The sequence below is a fragment of the Chelonoidis abingdonii genome, chromosome 1 (assembly GCF_003597395.2).
Source record: "Chelonoidis abingdonii isolate Lonesome George chromosome 1, CheloAbing_2.0, whole genome shotgun sequence".
NCBI lineage: Eukaryota > Metazoa > Chordata > Testudines > Testudinidae > Chelonoidis > Chelonoidis abingdonii.
In genome coordinates this window covers 239,451,321-239,475,901 of record NC_133769.1, presented here as the reverse complement: position 1 = coordinate 239,475,901, position 24,581 = coordinate 239,451,321, and the positions used below count along the sequence as shown (strand labels likewise).

The 24,581-nt window shown below is 40.9% G+C and overlaps 1 protein-coding gene across 1 annotated transcript in view; it reads right to left on the bottom strand.

The window, feature by feature from the left end:
• PUDP (pseudouridine 5'-phosphatase) overlaps nucleotides 1-24,581 on the bottom strand; it is a 154,604-nt gene that overhangs the window by 62,408 nt on the left and 67,615 nt on the right. The window contains exon 3 of the mRNA XM_032790061.2: nucleotides 8,109-8,338. Within this exon, the coding sequence (XP_032645952.1) occupies nucleotides 8,109-8,338 (230 nt within the window). The remainder of the gene's footprint in view (nucleotides 1-8,108; nucleotides 8,339-24,581) is intronic.

Sequence of the window (24,581 nt, the reverse complement as noted above, 5' to 3'; positions counted from 1 at the left end):
CTGATGAAGAATTTCACAAGCCAAAGCCAAGCACAGGGGTCAAGGTTTTTCAGGAATTCTGGAGATATGCTGTCATAGCCCACAGCTGTTCCACACTTGATGCTACCCAGTGAAAGCAGGTGAAGCACCTGAACCAACTCAGGGTTTAAATGGTAGGTGACTGGAGACTGGGCATTTTTAGTGCAGTGTCCTTTGTTCTTCTGCAACTCACTCCACAAAGCTCTAACCTGTTGAGTTTGGAGGCATATTGGAAATCACATCCGTTTTTTTGATAACCTCTCTGAGAGGATGGTTTTAGTGGGATGTATAGGGAATGGGTCGGTTGTATGGTTTTGATGTGTTAATAGTTCTAACTGATTTTTTAATACATATTATATTATCTAATAATGAATTGCAGCTGGTCCTAGAGCATGGGATGAGTAAGAATAAGGCCATAACAAGGTTCCATCAGGAATCTTCCCTCAGCCTCATTTTGGGGAAAGCTGACAATTATGAGGAAGGTGCCATTCACACATTGTTCCCACAAATTGAGCTTTTCCAGTTAACACTTACTAGTCTCCTGAAAGACACTCTCACTGACAGATACCTAATAGGGTCAGCTCACCATACTAACTTGAGTAACTATTAGCTGAAACATTTGCAGTCAGAACAGAGGGTCATCACTCTCTCTGCTAGCTTATTGAGAGACCAATGAAAGAAGAGAATAACTGCTAATGCATTAAGCAGTTCCAAAGTTCTGGGCACTTCCAGTTCCACCTTCAGTATACCCCGAATTTCCCAAAGTAAGCCTATTCTCAAAACATCTGTGGTCTATAATCATTTGCTTTCCACATTTGTGCAAGCAATTACTGTGATTATGTGCACATAGATGGAAGAAATGTACACAAACAGCAACTAATTTATGTCTTTAGATTTCTCCAGCGTATATCCAAGGCACTAGCTTAATTTTTTTAGGTCAATTAAACCAATACTATACTGTTTACTCAGTGTGATTACCTGAAAACAGTAGCACAGCAAGAGAAATCCAACCCCCTCGACACCAAATAACCAGAATCCAACTCCTTCTCAAATGTCCACAAATAGAGTTGGGGCTCTGAAGTGTGCCTAGAACAGGGTTTCTCAAACAGAGGTCGCCGCTTGTGTAGATAAAGCCCCTGGAAGGCCGGTCCAGCGTGTTTACCTGCCCCGTCTGCAGGTCCGGCTGACTGAGGCTCTTACTGGCTGCGGATCACTGCTCTGGGCCAATGGGAGCTGCTGGAAGCGGCGCAGACCGAGGGACATACTGGCTGTCGCTTCCAGCTGCTCCCATTGGCCCGGAGCAGCGAACCGTGGCCACTGGAAGCCGCGATCAGCCGGACCTGCAGACAGGGCAGTAAACACACTGGCCCAGCCCGCCAAGGGCTTTCTCTACACAAGCAGCGACCCCTGTTTGAGAAACCCTGGCTCAGAAGAACAACAAATTCAGGCTATAACTGACTGGGAAGGAAGAAAAGTTCCACAGTCAAGGACCCTGCAGGGAAAACCCTTGAATCAGGAGTTTCCTCTCTTTCAAACTGAAGTAATCCCATCTTCAATGCCTCCATTAGTTGCAATTATATCAGTAGAGAATGGAAAGTGAGGTAATTCCCCAGATAACTAGGCCACATACAGCCATGGCTTTGTAAGTCATTACCGGTAGCTTGAATTTCACCTGGAAATTTGCTAGAAACTAGTGAATATTGTGGAACACTGTTGTACGCTCTCCACATAAAGTCCACATTGTAAATAGACAGACACATTCTGCACTTGCTTTAGTTTATGGATACTCTCCATACGCAACTCCATATAGAACATATTACTGTAGTCCACACTCAACCAACTGACCATTTATACATGCAAGTCTCTTTTGTGTGTGCGCAAATGAATGTATGAATGCAATTCATTCATACAGATATTTTGAAAATTTGGCTCAACTGCTCTGTTAGCCAGGGTTTATAATTGGAAATGTTTATATCCAGAAGTATGATGATAAAATATTTGATAATAAAATAATAATAATAAAAAAATCTACCCACAGGAAATTCTATGCCATGTATACAGCATAATAGTTTACATTATGCATTCCTGTTTATAGCCATGCTTCAGCTAAGGCAAAAATCACAACTAACAGATCTATTCAAGAAAAAGGAACAGAAGAATTTTGAAAAGAATGCTATTGGCACAGCTTTTTATTCTAAGGTGAAAATTTCTGTGTCTTTGTGCATGTACTGTTTTCTTTACTTTTATAATAAATAAATTGTCTAATTTGTGAATTGTAAACATTCAGAAAATAGTGAAGCCCATTTATGTACGAACAGAAAAAGTACAGATTAACAATGACTGACTCTAAAATACATAAATTAAACAGCAGGGGTTCCAATTTTCAGCTACAACATATAACTTAATGACAGACTATTCATGCCTTTGTAATTCCCTTATCTTATTTAAAGTATGGCTAACAAATTCGAAGTCTCAGTATGTACATTAGATACCAGAGAAACTCCTTTAAGTAGATGCAATATGACTAACAAGATGTTAAAGGTTTTCAGAAAATCAAATAAGTGAAATGTGTGTACTGAAAGTGGATCAGCTATGAAAAGCTGTTAGAAAATTATGTCAGTGAAAAAATAAGAACAAAATCAACTAAAAAGAAAAATGCCAACCCTTTTTAGGTATGTTCCAATCACAGCGATGAGCATGTTTAAATCTAAGCAGTTCCTTCACTCTCTCTTTAATATTGTTGTACAAATTACAGCATGATCACAGGACCTGGAATTCCCATTACTCTTTCACCTCTTCTTTTGTAACAATCATGTCCCAACAAAGATCTCTTTGAAAAAAGGAAAAACACAAAACAAAACAGAATTTGACACAAAAACCAAATGAGACATACAAATCTTAATGTAACCTGACCAATCTGAAGAACTGCACTGAACATTCATCGGAGTCAGCACAGACTGCTAGTCATGATTTTGGGTTTCATTAAGCAAAAACTACTTAAAAAAGGGGGGTTGGACCATAAAGCAAAGTAGAATTATTTAAAGTACTTGACTTAAAACAGGCTGAGGCTTTGCATAACATTTGAAAAATCTGTTGTTTTGCAATTTTAGATTAAAAACAACAGCATTTATAATTTAGTTCATTGTAAAGGTAAATGGCATTACTTCTTAGGGATGTAAATATCAGTTGGAAAAATTAACAAGTTAAATGATTAAAATTATATGGTTTAACCAGTTAACCATTAACGGAGATCTCTCGGGTGGGCCAGTATGGGGCAGCAGGGGCTGAAGTCCCTCTGGCCTGGCCCTGATTGGGGTCCCAACAGCCCGATGCAGCCGGGGCTGGAGCCGCTCCAGCCTGCCCAGCTCCCTGCAGCCGGGGTCCTGCCTGCCTGCTGTGGCCAGGATCACTCCAGCCTGCCCGCCATGTCTGGGACTGGGGTCCTGCTGGCTCAGCTGAGGTTGGAGTCCCTTTGGCCTCCTGGCCTGAGATGGCTAGAGCTGCTGCAGCCGGCCAGCCTGGTGTGGCCATGTAGCTGCCTGAGTAAACAGTTAAGGTCCAGTTAACAGCAAGTGGTAGATGTGTTAGTCTGTATCCACAAAGACAACAGGGCACCTTAAAGACTAACAGATTTATTTGGCCATAAGCTTTCGTGGGTAAAAAAACACTTCTTCAGATGCAAGCCTAATGCTTACCGGCTAACTGGAGGTTAACTGCGTAACTTTTTACATCTCTACTACTTTTAGGGTTTTATATTATTTAAATTTCACAGAACAGCTATAGGAAGGAAGGTAGGTAGGCAGGCAGGCAGGCAGACAGACATAAAGAAAGAAATTATGGCTCTGATCCTGCAAACACTTAAGCAAGCACATAACTATATTCACAAGCATTGTCCTATTGACCTCAGTGGGATTACTCATATACTTACAGTATGTGCATAAGTGTTTGCATGTGCATAAGTGTTTTCAGCATCAGAGGCAGAAATATTTGTATTAAATACTTCTGTCATTTCAAAGCATAATTGCTTCAGTGCTAATAATGATGTTATTCAGAGGGAAGGTGGTGTGTGCAACCTTTTTTTTTTGTCCTTTACTAGTATTAGGTGGTATTCTGAGTGAACGGGTTGAACATTTCAGCAAACCCCGGGTTGGCAGAGTATGTTAACAAGCTGTATTAGGGAACTGCTGAAAGAGGGAAGTTAAGTTTTCATAGCAAACCCTAACTGTGCATTTGGCAGTTTTCAAAAGTTTGAGTTTTGCTCTACGTTCTGCGAGGGAATAACATACCACCAAGCAATCTTAACTCTGAATTAATTAAGTTGCCATTGAATATAATAATAATGTTAATCAAATTCTGAAGTCTCCAGTCTGTATTGAAGAAAATTTCCCATCCATTTCAACAGTATTTTTGCCTAAGTGTGTGTGTGTGTCTGCCCAGCCAGACACAGTGCAGGACCGGCACCACAGTGAGTACTTCAAGATTTCACTCATTTTTTTTGTTTTGTTTTTGTTAAAAGTTAACAACCCACGTAAATTTATAACATCAGCATTAACACAGGAAACACTGAATCTTGAACTCAGGTCTTTTTCTGGGACTATGAAAAGTTCATGTTTGCTGTTAATTTTAGATCTACAAACACAAAAGAGTCAACTCATCCTTAAACTGAAATTCAGTATGGCCATGGAAAGAAAATTCTAAACATTCCGAAGCAATGTTAAGAAAAATGGAAACTGACTTCCAGAGGCTGAACGGGAGGCAGAAGATATTATACCAAACTGCATGTGGAAAAAGCATGGTTTACTGAAAATAATTCTTATTTTAAGATCTGTTCTCTTTGAAAAAAAAATGCAAATTGGCCTTCCTTGCCTCTGCTGCTTCATTAGCCCCTCCTTCAGGTTCACACAATGCTTGCTTTATGATTATTATGCAATTTTGTCATGCACATTTTGGAAATCATGGATTCCAGGGATTTTTCTTTTTTTATGCTCTCAACATTTTGTGATTTTAGTGGATATCCAGATAGGATGGAAAAATCTGTTGCAACATGAGGCTGCAATGAAGGTTAAGAAAGAACAGAAGCCCACAAACAGCACTGTGGTGACATAAAAAAACCAGACCAATGAACTCTTAGGGTATGTATATACTGCAGAGCTTGGGCTGTGGCACTACAAAATTGCAGTGCAGACATTCAGGGTCTGGCACCTGGTGAGAAGGGTGAGTCTCGGAGCCCAAGCTCCAGCCCGAGCCCAAACACCTAGAAGATTGTTTTTAGTCCCTTAGTGTGAGCCTGAGTCAATTGACACAGGCTCTGAGAGTCATTGTCACATGTTTTTTCCTGTGTAAATGTACTCTTAGTGACAGGTTTCACTACTCTTTTCACTAATATGTTAACTGCTACCACAGCAAAAGCCCAGTTCTAATTGTTTGTAGTGAAATGGGAAAATAGTTTATTTGAGGTGCAACATCTGGAACACAAAAACAATACTTATGACATCTAACTCTTTTTTTATGATGAAATTTTATTATTTCTGAGCTTTTCATGATCCTATCACAACTTTTCCTCCATGGTGGATCAATAAAAACAACGACCAATTCTTGTTTAAGAATGGTTAGGGGGTAATGACCCCCTTGATCCTACTGTTAGCCTCCACAAAGCTTGTTTCTATCACAGAAGCTCATGTTTGCTTTCCCCCACGCCCCCAGCCATTACTAGACAACCTCCTATTGTTATTCCCTTTGCCTCAAATAAATTACTCCAGTACTTCCTTTCTGGTACGTTCATAACTGCACAACACAACTTTTAGCCACATTTATCTTAATTTAGAAAAAAAACCACTAAACATTTCAGTTATTAAAGTAGTCAGAGAATATATTCCACATATATTTTATATATCAATACATCACATTACAAACTTTAAATCTCTGTTTGTCTAATAAATAGTTATCTGGAAAGATTATTTTCACATGATACCAGCTTCAAATTCTGTGTTAAAGACAAGCAAAAGCAAAAGCAAAAAAAAAAAAAGAGACACTATGATATACAAAGAGTAAAACATTTGTCTTTTTCCTTTCTAATAAGGAAACCTTAAAAATGAAACATCAGGACTATCAGCGCCTCACTTCTTGCTCTAAATTGAGGTTAGAACCTTGTGTGACATCACTATTGAGATTGTTCAAAGCTTAGAGCTACTCCTGCACACAAGTAGTCCTTAGTCATACAAGTAGTCCTTATGCATGCTACTACTGTGAGTAGGTACTACTCACACAAGAGTTACTTGCATGGACAAGATATTTGGGGACAAGTTGGGGACTCCTTGTCAGCTGTTTATCAAAAAGATGGAAATGAGGGTCTGGTATTCACATTCTCCCACATGTAGAAAAGACACATGAGATTGATTTTATCTCACATACACACACACATATTCAGCTTCAATGAAATGGAGGGTTCAGTCAGGGAAAGGTTGAAATACACTAGCTAACTGCTTCAAATACGCCTACATATCCATTGTTCTCCGTGGACCAGCAATACACTCTGTCTAATCTACACCAGAGTTTGGATTAAAAAAATCACAATTATGAAACAATTTTTTCAGCAATAAAAAGGATCTCAAAATTTCTTTACAGGCTTCATGTTTCACGCAGAACAGAAAAAAGAATGAAGGCATGATTTTAAAGAGAAATTGTGTTAATTTAAAATAGAAATGACAATATTACTTAAATAGGTATCCATTTCTCTTTCAGATATTTACCCTCACAGGTTTCCGAATTGGAAATTTAGCAAATCTGTATAAGAGAAAAAAAACACCTTTTCTTTTCAAATGATGATATTTCTCAGTGCTGGTTTTGAAATCATAAACCAAGAATTATGACCTCATAGATTCAGCACGCAGGATGAAGAGATGGCATGAAGGAAATCTATATCCTTCTTGTAAAAATGTATCTTTAATGTTTAGACATTTAAGAGGTAAATAAGCCACAAATGTTTGAAAAGAAAACTGTCCTATCTTTAAATAATGTTTCTAAACTTTGAGCACAAAAGCTCAGCTTTCATATTTATACATGTAGTGGAAATCATTGAAGTTTCCTGTTACTTCACAGTACCATGTAGTAAATCAAATGTAATTTGCATTGTACAGTGAATGAACAGGAAACTTCAATGATTTCCTGCTTCTACAGTATACATTTCTTTGGGAAAAGAGAATGCTGTGTGGTTGTTTTTTTAATTCCTGGGGGAATTCTGCGCAAAAACAATAAAAATTCTGCAGACAATATTTTAAAATTCTGCAAAATTCTGCAAAAGTTATTTGTCAAAATAACACAATATGATCACGCCAGTTTCAATTATTTTGGTAATTTTTTTTTCAAAATACCAGTCAGACACACACAAAAAATTCCCCCAGGAGAAAGTTAAAGAAACCCCTATGACAACCCAGTTTCTGTTTCTCTTCCCCCTCCCAGAGCCCAGCCGGGGGGCCAGACACCTGCACTCCCCTCCCCCCAAGCCCAGCCACAGAGCCCTTCCTAGCAAAGATACCCACAAACCACCTCCCCCGCCCCCACTCCCAGAGCTCAGCTGCAGGGGCCCTACTGCTCAGATACCCGCACATATAATCCCTGGAGCCCAGCTATTGGGCCCCCTTAGCCCACTCACCCACCCCCCCGTCAGCACCCACCCATATCCTCATAGCCAGGGCTAGAGAGAAACGGTTGATGCTCAGTCCCGCTTGTTGGGTTTCTGCACACTGCTGTGTTCCTTCCTCGGTGTGCGGGGAACTGCAGCTGCTGGGAACCACTAGCTTTCTTCCTCTCCCCCTGACAGTGTCTTCTATGTGAGAGCTAGACTTTTCTAGGTCCAGCGGCCCCCAGTGGCAGCCAGCAGCACTGCAGCCCATTTCTGTGGGGAAAAGGAAATTCTGCATGCAAAACGTTAATTTCTGTATTGCGCAGTGGTGCAGAATTCCCCCATGAGTATTTTTTATTTGCTATTAAATCTCAATCTCAAAACTTGTCATATTAAACAACAAATTTAAAAAAATCAAAATGTATTCTGAATTGTTTATTGCTGACTTTTCAGCTAATTCAATCCCTACCTTTTCTGGAGGAGGAGGAGGATGAAATCTCTTTGCACAAATTAAAAACGCATCAGGCTGTGGTTTGCTGTTCTTCACATCTGGGTCATCTCCCAACACAATATGATTAAATAGACTAAAGAAGTCTTTGTGTTTGCTTGTTTTCATCTGAAATGTCACTCTAGCTGAGCTAGTGGCAATAGCTATAGGTACATTGTGTTGGTGTAGATGGCGGATCAGCTTTTCAACCCCTGAAAGGCAAATTAACATGTATTTTAATATTTATGTCCTATTTATAGTACTTCAGGCTGTATCATAATGAAGTCGTTTTACTGAATAGAATAAGGATTCATTTGTCCTCAGTCATTCTTGAAAGGAATTTTTATTAAGGTGGTCTCCACTGCAACCAGAGGTATAACTGTAGCATATGTAGACATACCTGAGCTACCTTTGATCTAGCTAAGTTGAATAACAATAGCAGCAAAGCCACAGCAGCATGGGCAGCACCATGGGCTGAGGAAGATTGCCAGGGACCCTGTGTACTTCCTGTTGCTGCTAGCTCTTCTTGTCATGGCTTCACTGTTATTATTATTTGAGCTAACCATGGTTTGTCTACACATGCTCAAGTCACACCTCACATGGTAGTGTAGACAAACTCTAAGTGTGAAATATTTTTGCTCAACACAAAAATAAAAGTATGTTTACCAAGATAACAGCAGATAATTATTCTTGAATCAAATGCTGATTGTTTCCAAAGCTACTAGAGTAAATTCCCCTTGTCTTAGCAACACGAGTTAGAAGGGAGGGGGGTACTTCAGCCATCAATGAGCTGGATACAGTTCCCTGATCCTGCATAATTGATTAGCATGCATTAGAGAAGCCTGGAAGACTGCTCTAACGTATACTGGTGGTGTAAAATCCCTGAAGGGCCTCACATTCTTGGAAAATCAGGGTGGCAGAGCTCCAACATATCCTCTGTAGTGGGGATAAGCATGAACAAAAGGCCAGAGTAGTGGTATGATATCCTCAAAGAAGAAGAATTACAAGGCAAGTACTTTTTAGTTTCATCACTTTTATAGACTCAGGGAAAAGTAACATGACAAAATGTGTTATTGTGCTGACATCATTAAACTATAGTTCCATTTTAACTGATAGAGCTATTGTAATTTATTCAACAGCTAATAAAAGACAGAATGATGTGGTTTGCCCAAGACTTCTCAACCAACAAAGATGCAAAACAAAGCTACAGTGCTTAATAGATTCAAATTCAGTAATAAAATTAATATTTAAATTTTCTAAATTGCTGCACAAAATTGATTGATGAAAGTCCTACCTGTTCAAATAGCTAAATCTGAGACTATTAAGATTTTGATTACAATACTGCAATTTGATACTTATTCATATAGTCCCTACTAAATTATCCTAAGATGCTATACAAGCAAATTATAGAATGTCAGTCATGAAGGTTAAACCCAGATCAGAGAAAATCTAGCAGATTTAATAAAATTAGATTAATAAAATGGACTTTTGAGGGGAATGTATTCAAAAATGCACTTAACCAACAGGCCTCACATGGGACCTTGGTGCTTTAGTTAGGACTTTGTATCAAGAAAGACTAAAAAAAAAACATGGAGCCAAATTTTCTAGCATAAATGGTTGCAGTATTATCAGTTTCAATGGAGATTTTTCCCAATCACTCCAGAAGAAAATTTGGCCCACAGAGTATTAAGAAATGTACTCCAAAATAATAAATGAAACACAGGGGAACAGCTTATTATATGCACTAATGAAAAGAGGAGGAAAAAATGAGTTATCTAAAACACTTTTCTGATAAGTCATGTATTCACTGTCACAAAATCTGGACAATTCAGCAAAACTCATCCAGCAAATTATGGGGTATTAACATTAATAGTATGTATGTGAGTATATATACAGTAAAATCTGTGTTATCCAGATCTGTACCTACTGGAAAGCTATATAAACAGGCATTTCTAATCTTCATAGAAAGTCCAGTTTATACTCCAGTTGGCACAGGGCCGGCAGGCTCCCTACCTGGCTTCACATGGCTCCTTGAAAGCAGCAACATGTCCCTGGTGCTCCTAGGCGAAGGAATGGTCACAAGGAGTTCAGAGTGTGTGGGGAGGAGGGGCACAGGACGGAGTGCTGGGCATGGGCTCTTGGAGGGAGTTTGGGTGCAGGAGGGAGCTGGAGGCAGTGGGTTGGGGCGCTGGACAAGATTTGGTTGGGTTGGTGGATCCGGGGGGGGGTGCTCAACTCGGGTGGCTCTCTGCAAGCAGCGACCTGTCCTGGCTACTCCTAGGTGGACCTTTCATGTTGAATGGTCCCTTTAAAAATGGGCGACCTGTCCCGGCTGGTCCTAGGTGGACCTTTCATGTTGAATGGTCCCTTTAAAAATGTGTTAACTACTTTTGTTAAACAATCCATTCTGCCTTGAATTTGGCTATGACACTGTGAGTACACTTTCCAGACCTGAAAAAGAGCTCTCTGTAAACTTGGGCCTTGGCTACACTTGGAGGTGTGCAGCGCTGGGAGTTACAGCTGTCTTCGTACAGCTGTGTAGGGAAAGCGCTGCAGTGTGGCCACACTGACAGCTACCAGCACTACAGTGTGGCCATATTTGCAGCATTTGCAGCGCTGTTGGGAGTGGTGCATTGTGGGCAGCTATCCCAGCGTTCAAGTGGCTGCAACGTGCTTTTCAAAAGAGCGGGGTGGGGTGGAGTGTGACAGGGAGCGTGGGGGAGACAGAGAGAGTGGATTTTTGGAGCTGGCACTGTGTCAGCTCTCTGCCTTGCAAGTTCTAAGGACTGGAAGATACACAGCACCAATCTTCAATCATTTTAAAAGATTTGACCCCTTCCCCCACCCCTCTCTTATTCACTAAATGCAAATTATGCACTCCTAAATAGCCTTCAGACCACATAAGCAGCTGCTCCAACACGGACTCCCCCCACCCCCTCCGCCGTGTGGCTTCTCTCCTCAAGCAAACAGCTGTGAACACTCCAAAGCAATTCCCCTGCCTGCCTCCGTTCGCTCGAGCAAACAGGAGCTGTGTTTGTTTTTTAGATAAGCAGCTCCGGGGAGCCCAGAGTTCAGCCACTCTTCTGATTTGTTGTGAACAGGCATTCTGGGATACCTCCTAATACCCTGGAGACCAATTACAGCGCTTTTGGTGGCCACACTTGCGGAGCAGTGCTGCATCACCAGCGCTGCAATCCTTATACCCGAGGCAGAACAGGAGTACAACCAGCGCTGCAGCCAGGGAGATGCAGCGCTGTATGTGCCCTGCAAGTGTGGACGGTGAGTTGCAGCGCTGGTGGTGGGTTTACAGCACTGCAACTCTCCAGTGTAGCCAAGCCCTTAGAAGTTTGTCTATCTCAACAACAGAATATAATCCAGTAAAACAGAGGTTCTCAAAGTGGGAGTCGGGACCCCTCAGGGGGTCATGAGGCTATTACATGGGGGAGTCGTGAGCAGTCAGCCTCCACTCCATACCCCGCTTTGCTTCCATCATTTATAATGGTGTTAAATATATTTTAAAGAAGTGTTTTTAATTTATAAGGGGGGGTCGCAGTCAGAGGCTTGCTATGTGAAAGGGATCACCAGTACAAAAGTTTGAGAACTCCTGCAGTGAAATCTAATACTTCACCCACCTTGTGTGTCTAAACAATCCCATTTCTGTTTTCTAACCTGAGGTGACAGACACAGAGAGATGATGAGACACAGAGGGGGTGAGTAAAACAAACTGAGGAACAGAGTAGGAGAATGAAAGGGATAACAGACAGAGGGAATGGAAAAGTTAATCATAAAAAAAAATCTGAAAAATTTTAAAAGAGTGAGTTGCTGGGTGGTGATATTCATCTGATAAGTTGTAAAACTCTGACCACCTCATCTATACTTTGTCTACTAATTCTGCTTCACCAGGAATAACCAGGTCCCAAGCAGCTTTAAAACAGACTTTTTTTTTGTTAAAATAAACTTGCCAGCAGTAAATTTCCTTCACTTCTCCAAATGTATACTTACTTGAGGCCCATGTTGGTACACACATAGGCCAGAGACCCATTTAAGTTCCAATACCTTGTGACCTACCTAGGCTAGAAATGGGTCTTCATAGTGTTGGAAAGACATACATACAGCCCTTGTATTTTTCTAGCTTCGTTTTGCAAATACCAATATACTAAACTAACCATTCAGTCACTGTGTCTTAAAAGTACAAAAAAAGAAAGAAAAAAACATGACACTTTTGGCATCGACTCCCGTCATTCCCACCTTGGCTGATATTTCAGATAATGAATAATGACGGGGCTGAGGGCATGATAACTTAAGTTTGATTGTAGAGGAACAATGGAAGCTTTTTCTCTATGCTATATACATATTCAATCAAGGAGACAATATTTGTTGTTTGTCTATTATTCCCCCATCATACAAACACTCACAACAATTTATGATGCAATATTAAGAAATCTGACATTTTGTTTATAGCATCTTGTTACAACATGCCATTTACAGCCATCTGAGACATTTTTTGGCAGCCTATAAAAACAACAGTCCTGCCCGCAATACATCCTCCCCAACCCCTTCCCACCCCCCACCCCCCAAACGGCCACATGCCCAGCAATTTTGAGGAACTGGAATTCCTCTTACTGTCAGTAAAGTGGATATATTAGCAAACAGTCAATCAAGTAATCCATCCATTCGGAAACTCAATTAATCTGTAGATGTGCCTCTCCACAGATTTTTTCTGTGTTCTCCAGAATCAGTTAATAATTGAAGTTTCTAGCTTCATTGTTTTTGAAGACAGTCTTTACTATGCAAATGAATTCACCTTTCTCTTGTCACATTTCTAGACAGAAATAAAAGCATGAACAGAAATGTAAACATCCTTCTTTAAAATCAATGAAGCATTAATGTAAAAGCCTAGCTGTGTCCCTTTAAATGCCTACATTAACAAAAAGAAGTAGCACCCTTTCCTCTGAAAAAATGTCACATTCTCTCACTGAAATGCGATTATAAATACAAATTAACTTTTGATTCTGAAAATGTATGTGAAGTCAGAGCCACCGCTAATGTGAGAAAACAGATATTTAAACCGCTTCTTATGTTTGAACCAGAAGTTTTACTTTAATGTAAATAACCTATAGCATTTTACAAGTAGAAGAGTTTTTCCTGTAAAGAAATATGTCCAATGACTTTGCAGTTTTTAGGTCTGCCCCTACCCCTTGTGTCCTACTTATCAAATGGCTAATTTTCCCCAATTTGTAACCTCTTCAAGTGGCTTATTTTCTTCAATCCCATGGCATCACAATTTCAGCTCAGGAGTCACAGTGTATGTGTACTCAATTTTCACTAGAGTCAGCTGGCTAACGAAAAACACTGTTGTGGAAAGGTTACGTCTTCAAGGCTCTCTCCCAAATTCACCTAGGGCACATGTCATGGTATGATTCTCCCCTTCTTCCCCCTTTGCATTTTGACATTACTAGTTCTTAGGGAGCCTGATACTGCTAGATCAGAGGTTCTCAAACTGTGGTCCAAACTGAGCTCCATTCAGGATGTCCGCAGATAGTTCCCTCTGAGATGTGTGCTTAGGTGGCTGCACACAAGAGAATGAAGGGCCACCCACCTAACTAGTGGAGCTGCACAGGCGTGGTTCCACTAATTAGGTGCCTGGACCCTGGAGAAGACACACATGTAAGGTGAAGTTGTGGCCTTGTGGGAAATAGGGGGTAGGTGGGAGGGGGCAGTGGGATGAGAAGAGGGGGTGGGGAGGAATTTGGGACATGCAGGGCTGCAGCAGCCAGAGAAGGAGGTGACTTTCCCCAGCTCCAGGGCTGCAGTTGCCGGGGAGAGACGGCCCTCATTCCCAGCCCCAGTTCAGGGGCTGGGGTGGTAGGGGAGAGAGGGAGAGACCCTCCTCCTTCCCAGCCTGGTGGCTGCCACCGCAAGGGAGAGAGGGCATGTCCATCACATTAGAAAGGTAAAACTACCGTTATTAAAATATGAGTTGTGTGCTTTTAATTGTAGAACAAAAAAAGTGAATTATTATTATTTTTTTAATAAAGTGCTTTTATCCAAAGTGCTTTACAATAATTAGCTAACAGTACACACAACATTTGGAAAGATTATTAAGTGGTCCGGCGAGACCCTCAGCAATTTTCAAGTGATCCATGAAAAAAAATAAAGTTTGAGAACCACTGTGCTAGTTCATAACTATCTATATATAGATACTCTATTTGTATAGGTTACTTAATTTGTTTTTAATAACTGGCTAGCATACTAAACTCTACACCCAAGAATGCAGGTAGGTTCCAAAAATAAGACATTAGGAAAAAACAGCAATACTTAAAAAAAAAGTGGGCTATGTATCTAAGTGCAGCTGCAAATTAGCGTATGCTCCTGACACTGTAACAGTGGAAAAAAATATGCTAACAGAAGTTTTCACCACTCTTATTTTTCCTTCAGGATGTTTTACAAAAGATCCAGACCAACAAAATCCATTTTTATATGAATCAGTTAACACAGGGTGATTATTTAAAATGTATTACCATATTCAGGTAACAGTGCAAGTATTACATTGCTTCCACCATAAAGTACTTTACTGGGAAGATATAATTTTTTGGTATCTTTCTTGTATTAGTATGATTTTGTAGAAAAAGTTAAAACAAGTGTCAAATAGGAAATTAAATTATATTAAAATTATAAGAAGCCTCCCACCAAACTATGAATAATTGACATTGTATTCCCATTTATGCTGATCTTCAAACCAAACCTGGCAATTTCTTAATGTTAAACAAATTACAGTCATGCCAAAACAAATAAACTAACCAGAAACCCTACTACCACCAAATCACATGCTGAAAATTCATGTGAACTCATGATCTTTAACCTCTAATTTAAGGGCCCAGCATCTGCTCTCCTCCTGCAAAGGTCTTTCTATGTCCTCCATGTCCTAAGTGGCACAACCAGATGCCTGAAGCACCTCGAGGAGATGGCTTCTGAGTGCATCCATGTTCATTTGAACCCCAGGTCTGGTCACCCTTCAGAGATTGGCTCACATATTCATCCTGATGTAACAGCCAGTTAAAAAAATACTGTCAGTAAAACCAGGTTTACTTAACTAAGAAGACAGTGAGAGAAATACATGAAAGTTAAGCAGAACATCTTCCAACAGATCTTTTGTCCATCTTTAGCCAATCCACAAATAGGCTTTGGAATTCAGACCTAGGCTGCTATATTATTTATCTACCACAGAGGTGAGAAAGAAAGCAAAATGTCTGTAAGCAGGTATTACAATTGCATTTGTACTCGATTTTAAACATTCCTACAGATGCAGCTGTACTAAACAAAACCTTGTTAGATGGATGGTAAGTGGCTATATGGGGAAAAGTTAAGCTTGCTCTTTGAACCTTGCATGATAATGATATTTTACTAATTTACATTTGTTTAAAAGAGCATGAACTACTCTGTATTTGGATATTTATCTAGCTTCCCATTGCTAATCATTTTCACATTTTAAACCATTTACTTTATTTTAAAAATAAAACTAACATTCCTTGGTATACATAAACAGTAGTAATCTTACTTTAGATATTTTGTCTGTTCAGTTTTTTATATATTAATATTCTAAAATACAAGAAAATAATCAAGTATTGTAGGTAGAATTTTGGGATGCTTATTATGCTTTCTCCATCTCTTCCTCTTATGGAATCGCCTGCCTTGATTATTTAGCCAGGGATTTATTTTTAATCCTCTTTACACAATTTTGAAGTGACAATATTTAATAATTCCAATTTGCATCAGAAGACCAGGGATTAGATCATCATAAGTTTACAGTTAGCAGGCTAAATGAAGATAATACATAAAGACCATTCAATGCAATCCAGTTGTGCTTCTTCAAATTAATGTCCTCTATTAATCAACCAGGGTGGTAGATAAAGTACCATGTATTTTACTGTGTGCTATGGCATGGTACACAAACCATAATAGCATGATGCAGTATAACACAAAAGAGGAAACATTATCTAAAGGACCTGTCCAAATTTACTGTTATTTTGTAGCTATGAATGTACCATGTTTTCCAAATAACTGGAAAGTTCTACTGCTAATTTTTCTTGCTTCTTTTTTTTAAAATAGAAAATAAATATTGTGTGTAATGGTTGTGCATTGTTGACCACTGGGTAGAAGATGAAAAGCAAAATAAATAAATAAAAAGATAACATTGTAAACTGATCTTAGTTAAGTAAGCTGAGAAGGTCAAGGATCAACTTCAGATGTCAGTATCTTTAAATCCTGATTAATCACAGATGGCAATGAAATTAATAACTTTGAAATAAACAATCAACAAAAAAACACCAAATTGACAGGATGCAGGTATTGGGAAAACAAGAATAGCTCAGCATTTTCATTTTGAAAGTTTAGGAAAAATATAACACAAAAAAGCACAAATTAAAGCAGTCTTTTCCCCATTATTCCCGATGCTTCTCTTCAGTCTCACTGGATACAGCTGAAGCCTTGGTGACAATAATTAGTTCAATTAGTTGACAACCTAGGGATAGTTTGTACTGAACAAGATACTGCTACTGTGCTCTCTTACTTTCATTGATCACTGAGACAACATACACTGAAGAAGTTCCAGAAAAGAAAGAAAGCTATTATGGCTTGGTTGGACGCAGCATGTCCCACACTGATTGTTCTAGGGTTCTTATGCTATTATTTTGTATGGAGCCTTTTATATGTAGTCAGTTGTCATCTACTCATTTCTGATATAAAAACTAAGTAAAAAATTCCGGGCTCCATTTAAATCAATGGCAAACTCCCATTGCTTATCCAAAAATTGACAAGGTGGAAAGTAATTTACTTAATATTTTCTTTGGTCACTGCTGTCTTTGCCAACTGGACACATTCAGAATGTGATACTAAAGACAGTACCAAAATTGCCAGAGAGAAGAAAAAAATAATTTCCACTTTTATTTTAATGTAAATGGAACAAGTATTTGGAGGAATAAGTTCTAAATACAAAGGACCTGCTTAGGATATTCTTGTCTTCTCATGTTTTTCAGAGGTTTCTTCTTGGGCCTACTCATCCAATTCTCTAATATTTTCTAAATGTAAAACAATCAGATATTTTCTGTGCAACAATCTGCTAAGGTTCCTACAAGAATAATATGAACTTTCCTGCGGTAAAATTCCTTAAAAACTAATGCAAATTCCAGGGACCTTTCTGAAGCTTAAGCTAAGAGACATTGGGGGGGGGGGGGGGGGGGGGGAGGAATGAGAAGGTACTATTACCCATATTAAACTTCAAAACTGAGGACAACTCCTTTTTAGGTCACAAGACCCAAATTAAACAAACAGTTGTATTCTTTGGATAATAAATCACTGTATGACTACCATAATACACTATGACTCTGCACCACCTGTTCATTCCTTCGATGGGGACCAACCAATAATATTGTTCTTTGAGCATTTTGCGATTCCGAAGAAACCCCGTACCGTAGGTCTACTGTTGGGTCTCCAGAAGAAAAACTGGAAACTGGTTGAAGTCAGTGTTGCAACTGTGATATTTGAGAGCTAACATTTTCTGGAACCAGGAAGGACAATTAGAAAAAAAAATCTCTCAAGGTGGGTTCAGTCTGGGGACTGTCATTTTTGACAAGTAACCCTTTAGGGCATCCAGGGGACAGTTATATAGGACAGTGAACCCAATTCTGAAATAGTTTCAGGCAATCTGGAACATCTGGTCACACTTACAAGTACATTAACTTCCCTGTACATTTCTAAACAAGTTTTGTTATAGATAGAAAAATTACGATAGAGATATATAACATGGCCTTTCGGTTTGTTTGTTTGTTTGTTTTTTACTTTATGTCAGAACAACAAATACTGTAGCATCTACTCCACTTAAAAACAACAACAAAAAAAACCATCCACTATCAGTTACAACAATCATTTGAAAATATTATTGTTCTTCAATTAAAATATAAGCACCAGCGTAGTCAATTAAAACAAACCATTCACTAGGGAGTTTTCACAGATTAAGCCAGAAATATTTTCAGATTCAAGTGAAAGGTGAAACTGAGCACCTACAGGAAGCCTCAGGCTATATGCTGAAAAATGCTGAAGGCTTCACATGAACTTAAACTTCTCTGAATGTTTTATTTTCTCTCCTGAATTTTTTCTTTGTTTAAAAAGCAAACAAAAAAGCAAACTCTTCTTTAAAACAAACAAAAATAGGTACCGGTGACTTTAAAATGCTTTTATATATATTTTGAGATGCTTATAGAATGTAGAAATGTAATTTAGTGAAGAATACTCTATTTTACACCTTACCTATTACATCTTTGTTTCTCCTTCCCCCTGCAATCCCTTCTGATTTTTAAAGTAATCAGAATAGTTATATAACAATCACATGACAAAACAAGACAACCCTGTATGTGCTATTTTTCTCATATTGATGCAACTGGGCAATATGTTATGATAGCCTGGGATTTAGAACTAACAACAGTAGCTAACAGTTTCCATTATAACTCAGTGTTTATACAAACTAATTTTCCAAAATATTCAACTTTTGGACTCATATGTTTTTTGCTAAATACATATTTATTTAAATTGCTTAAATTAATTCCCTTCAGTCATTTACACACACACACACAGACACACACACACGCAAACACAAACACACACACACATAGGGAAACACACAGGAAAGACAAAAGAAGAAACTCTTTCTATATATAGATCACACTTGTTTGAAGAGGACTACACGTAAAATGGCCAAAGTTTAAAAGATGAACTGTAGCATAAGTTTAGTGCTTAATATAGTCTGTACTTTGCTAAGCTTGAAGGAAAATGTGCTAAATGAAATTATAAATTGAAAAAAAAATCACTTCTGAGCATGTTCATTGTGTATCAGTATTAATCAATGTTCACTGCATAGCCCCGAAGAAATTGTTTCCAATCAAAACGTGACGAGTTGGATCACAGAAACCCTCCTCCTCTCCCCCACTCCCCGGCTAGGGAGCTGCCAACCAATGTGCCAAGATTACCTTTGCTCCTGTTTTCCCTACCAGCTCAGGACTCCAGCACCCTGTCTTGCTGAGCTAGACACTCCCATCTGCTTCAACAATGACCCAGGATCTGAATTACTTGCCCCAAAGTTGTAGGTTTACCTGAAAGCAGCTCACAGAAGTGTGCTTGTTTTTAACACTCAGATGCCCAACTCCCAATGGGGTCTAAACCCAAATAAATCCGTTTTACCCTGTATAAAGCTTATGCAGGGTAAACTCATAAATTGTTCACCTTCTATAACACTGATAGAGAGATATGCACGGCAGTTTGCTCCCCCAGGTTTTAATACATATTCCGAGTTAATTAATAAGTAAAAAGTGATTTTATTAAATACAGAAAGTACGATTTAAGTGGTTCCAAATAGTAACAGACAGAACAAAGAAAGTCGCCAAGTAAAATAAAATAAAATGCACAAATCTATGTCTAACAAAACATCTATCAGAGTAAACATGGAAATTCACTTCCTTTTTCTTCACTCCTCACACCAGTAAGATGTGAATTTCAGAGCCTAATTTGGACCTTTACGCATTAATACTTTGGGTCACAAGAACTGTTTTCTTAAATAGGCCTAGGCAACTAAATGCAACATCCTCCCTTTGATCTGACAGGAACATTTTTTGTTTCAATTGTTTTGAATCTAAACATTTTAGGGAAAATGAACAAAATGAAAACTTTTAAATTCATTCCAAATTTGTCATGAAAAAGAATTCCCATTTTTAATCGACCCTAAATTTTGTTTGTTTTCTCATGAAATATCATACTATTGTACATGTTCTGTTTACAAGTCTTTGATTCTTATTGTGATATTTTGTACATCTGTGCTTGCTCTTCTTCTCCCTGCTCTCATTTTATTTCTCTTTTCTGTCATCCTTTACAATTCTCTTGCCTCCCTCCCAACCATGCTGCATGCATCTTTCCCACCCTATATACTTACAACTCCTTTGTACTGCTTCTCACCCCTCTCACTGCTTCTCTCCCTCCTACATTCTTTCTAACTAGGTTTTCATGCCACATCCATCACCACAGTAAATGTTGCTCCCATGCTGTGTCTTGAAAAACCTTCCCCCTCCCCGTCCCCCGCACTCCTTTCCAGTTACTGTATTGGGCTCTCCTGCTGCTTCTGAGGCCTGGTCTACACTACGCGTTTAAATCGATTTAAAGAGCGTTAAATCGATTTAACGCTGTACTCGTCCACACTACAACGCCCTTTATATCGATATAAAGGGCTCTTTAAATTGATTTCTGTACTCCTCCACGACGAGAGGAGTAGCGCTAAATTCAATATTAACATATCGGTATGTACGGTCTAGTGTGGACGGAATCGACGTTGAGTTGGCGTCCGGGAGGATCCCCACAGTGACCACTGAACCGCTGCTGGCTAATAGCAATCTGAACTGAGGGCACTTGCCAAGTAAACAGGAAAAAGCCCACGAGCCCGACCCGGAAACTTTGAATTCCACTTTCCTGTTTGGCCAGCGTGGAGCTTGATCAGCTCACAGGTGACCACGCAGAGCTCATTCAGCACAGGTAACAATGCAGTCTCCTGAGACTGCGCAAAAGAGCACCAGCCTGGACTGCACAAGAGGTACTCGTCTGATACGCAATTATGGACGAGAGGATTTCAGTGCTAGAAAAACATCCGTTCGAAAAAGACGAAATGAACAAATATTGGAAAGAATTTCATAAAGTCTATGACGGTAGGGAAAAGGCCATCAGCAGGGGAATCCGTCAGTCAGTGGTAGAAGAAGGTAGTGGTTCGGTAAGTTAAGGTAGCCAGATAATATAGCGAACAGACGAAGCGAGAAATGGAAAGTCTGGGTCAGGTGGCCGATAAACATGCTTCGCTTCTATTGTCGAATAGCTGCATGCAATTTTGTTGTGTGTAGGACTGTGCGACCAGTACCTCGTGGAGTGACTTGACCCTGGGCGTTGGATTCAGTTGTCTGTGGGTGTATTGATGCTAATTTATCATACCGTAGGCATTGTAGGTTGCTGCGGAGGGGAAGATGAGAGGAAGAGAAGATGAGGAAACGAGCTTGCTGATAGCAAACACAGGACTCCCGTTAGCCCCAACGCAGGAGCTTTTTGCGTGACCCAAGAATTACCGCATACCGCAGCCGCCCAAGCCAACAAGCCAGCAGACAAGTGAAGCAATGGAAAGCGATCTCTGGATGAGTGTACCTTTGTAAATATCAAACATGGTTTTAAAACAAGCGGTTTTTTAATGATTTATTTGCCATCAGGGCTTGTGATGCATTCGCAGCCAGTAAAGTTTTAGTTACAGGAAAAGTTCGTTAACATGTCTGGGGATGGAGCGAAAATCCTCCAAAGAAATCTCCATGAATCGATCTTGGAGGTACTCAAAAAGCCTTATGAGAAGATTTCGGGGCAAGGCGGCCTTATCCGGTCCACCATTGTAGGAAACTTTGCCACGCCATGCATGTAGCAAGTAATTAGGAATCATTGCTTCACAACAAGCACGGCTGCGTATGGCCCGGGGGACTGCTGGCATTCCAGAAACATACGTTCTGCATCCTGCGGTGGTATTCTCAGGAGAGTTATATCATCCATTGTAACCTGGTGAAATTCAGGAATTTAATTAGGGGGCAGACATGGCGATTTTGCTACTGGGCAGAGCGGGGGGAGGGGAGGAAGGATAGCGCTGAGTTTTCAGCGTTTGGCGAGCAGGAATCTTCCCAGCTACCAGCCACGCGGTGGGGGGGGGGCAAGGGGGAAGGAGGTGATCATTAGCAGCGATCTTACATGATAGCAGCCATGCGGTGGGGGAGGAGGGGAAAGAGGGGGGTTTGGGGTTTGCTGGTTCCTCTTAACAGGAACAAGGCATCATAGATCACTGTGTATTATGAACGCTGGAGAAGTCAAACTTTTAAAGCCTTACATCGCCGCATGGAAGTTGGGTGCCTGGACCTGCGTCTGTGATCTGCAACACCAGAGCCACAGGCACTCAATATTTAAACGATGCAAAATGCGACCTTGTAGTGAAATCACATGTGCTATGTAAGGTGGATAGTGTGTTAGTCACTGTAAAAGAGTACTAGCATTGTTCTGTAAAAATGTATCTTTTTACATACTTCTCTCCTGTTTTCCCTCCCCATGCAGCTGCACAGTTGTCCGGCATCCCTACGCCATCCCGAAGGCTAGCTCAGATAAGGCGGAGGAGGAAGAGAACACGAGATGAAATGTTCACAGAAATTATGGAAGTAACACGCAATGACAGAGCTCATCAGAAATGAGTGGAAGGATGTGCTAGCAAACTACAGGAAAGATGCCAGTGAACGGAGGATAGGAGAGACGCTCGATATGAGAGGTGTAGGCAGGAAGATCAGCGGTGGCGAGATGCAACGCTGGATCTGCTGCGTGCTCAAACTGATGTCCTCCAACGCATGGTGGATCTTCAGGAAGAGCAGCGGGGTCACAGAGTGCCGCTGCAGCCCCTGTATAACCACCCTCAAAGCTCCCCACGTTCCATATCTCCCTCACCCAGACGTGTAAGAACGCGTGGGGGAAGGCTTTCTGCACCCGCCTACTCCACCCCCTGGACAGTGCAAGCAAAAGGCTGTAATTACGTTGAAATGTGCTTAATGGCCTTTCCCTTCCCTCCTATCTCCTCCCAAACCACAGCAGGCAGGGATACCTTGATAATTCTCTGCCTGTTTTATAATTACTTTTTTTAATAAAGAATACATCCAAAGGGGGAGGGTGGGTTGCTTACAGGGAATGACTTTTAAAAAAGAATACATTGATTTGTAAACAATACTGAATGACTTTAATAAAGAATACATGATTTTTAAATGATACTGACTTTATTTCCTTCAGCAAGCTGTAAGTAAAGGGAAGGGTGGGTTGCTTACAGGGAATGAGTCAATCAAGGGGGGAGGGTTCATCAAGGGGAAACAAACACAGCAGTCACACCGTACCCTGGCCCGTGCTGAAACTTGTTTTCAAGGCTTCTCTGATGCGCACCGCCTCCTGGTGTGCTCTTCTAATCGCCCTGGTCTCTGGCTGCTCGTACTCAGCGGCCAGGTGATTTGCCTCAGCCTCCCACCCCGCCATAAAGGTCTCCCCTTACTCTCACAAAGATTGTGGAGCACACAGCAAGCAGCAATAACAAACGGGACATTGGTTTGGCTGAGGTCAGAGCGAGTAAGTAATGTTCGCCAGCGCCCTTTTTAAACGCCAAATGCACATTCTACCACCATCCTGCACTTGCTCAGCCTGTAGTTGAACAGCTCCTGACCACTGTCCAGGCTGCCTGTGTATGGCTTCATGAGCCATGGCATCAAGGGGTAGGCTGGGTCACCCAGGATAACTACAGGCATTTCAACATCCCAACGGTTATTTTCTGGTCTGGGAAGTAATTCCCTTGCTGCAGCCGTTTAAAACAGAGTAGTGCTTCTGAAAGACCGCGAGCGTCATGAACCCTTCCTGGCCATCCCACGTGGATGTTGGTGAAACGTCCCTTGTTAGTGAGACGCGGCGTCATGCCTTCCTGGCCTCCCGCGTGGTGTTGGTGAATTCCTTGTGATCCCGTGCTTGCAGCCCTGTGAAAGTACCCTTGGGTTTACGTACTGGGGTGGGCCTGGCGCTCCGGGGGCGTAGGGTTGGGGCTTCCATCTATGGCCTCCCCGTATTAGGGAATCCATTGCAGCAAGCCATTCCCTATCACCTGACGTTTCCAGAGTCACAAGCTTCGTAGCAGCGGTTACGATCTGCTTTGGCTATTGCCTACGCTCCCCACAGTAGATTTTCCGACTCAATTGATTCGATGCCCGAGATGTCTGGGTTGCAGGCTTCCAGGAGGCTTCTTGCCCTCGTTCTCACTGTGAGGGATGCTCTATCTTTGTTTATGGGTTTCAGGGCAGGGCAGGATGTCCAAGTTCAAAGAAGTGTTTCGGCTGTGAAAGTGTGCAGCATGCGATCGTTCCCATGCAACTATTGCACGGTACCACAGTCTGTGCTTGTTTCCCTGGGCCCGCAATCGGCGTTCATGGGTAGACGCTGCCCATTCGCAGGGCGCCAAAATGCTGGGCTGCGTTAGGGGAATTCAGTGTCCATGTCTTCCTTCGTAGCGCCGCTCTGCCATAGCTGCCTCCTACTCTCCTCCTGCCTTTGGAGTTCATGGTTCACCATGGACAGCACGAGAATGCGCGAGGTGTTGACAACGTTCAGGATAGCGTTACTGATCTCAGGGTCCATGATTGCTGTGCTATGGCGTTTGCTCAGTTAGTTCACCCAGGGAAAAAGGCGCGAAACGGTTGTCTGCTGCTTTCACAAAGGGAGGGGTGAGGCTGTACCCAGAACCACCCGCGACAATGATTTCTGCCCCATCAGGCACTGGCCTCTCAACCCGGAATTCCAAGGGGCGGGGGAGACTGGGAACTATGGGATAGC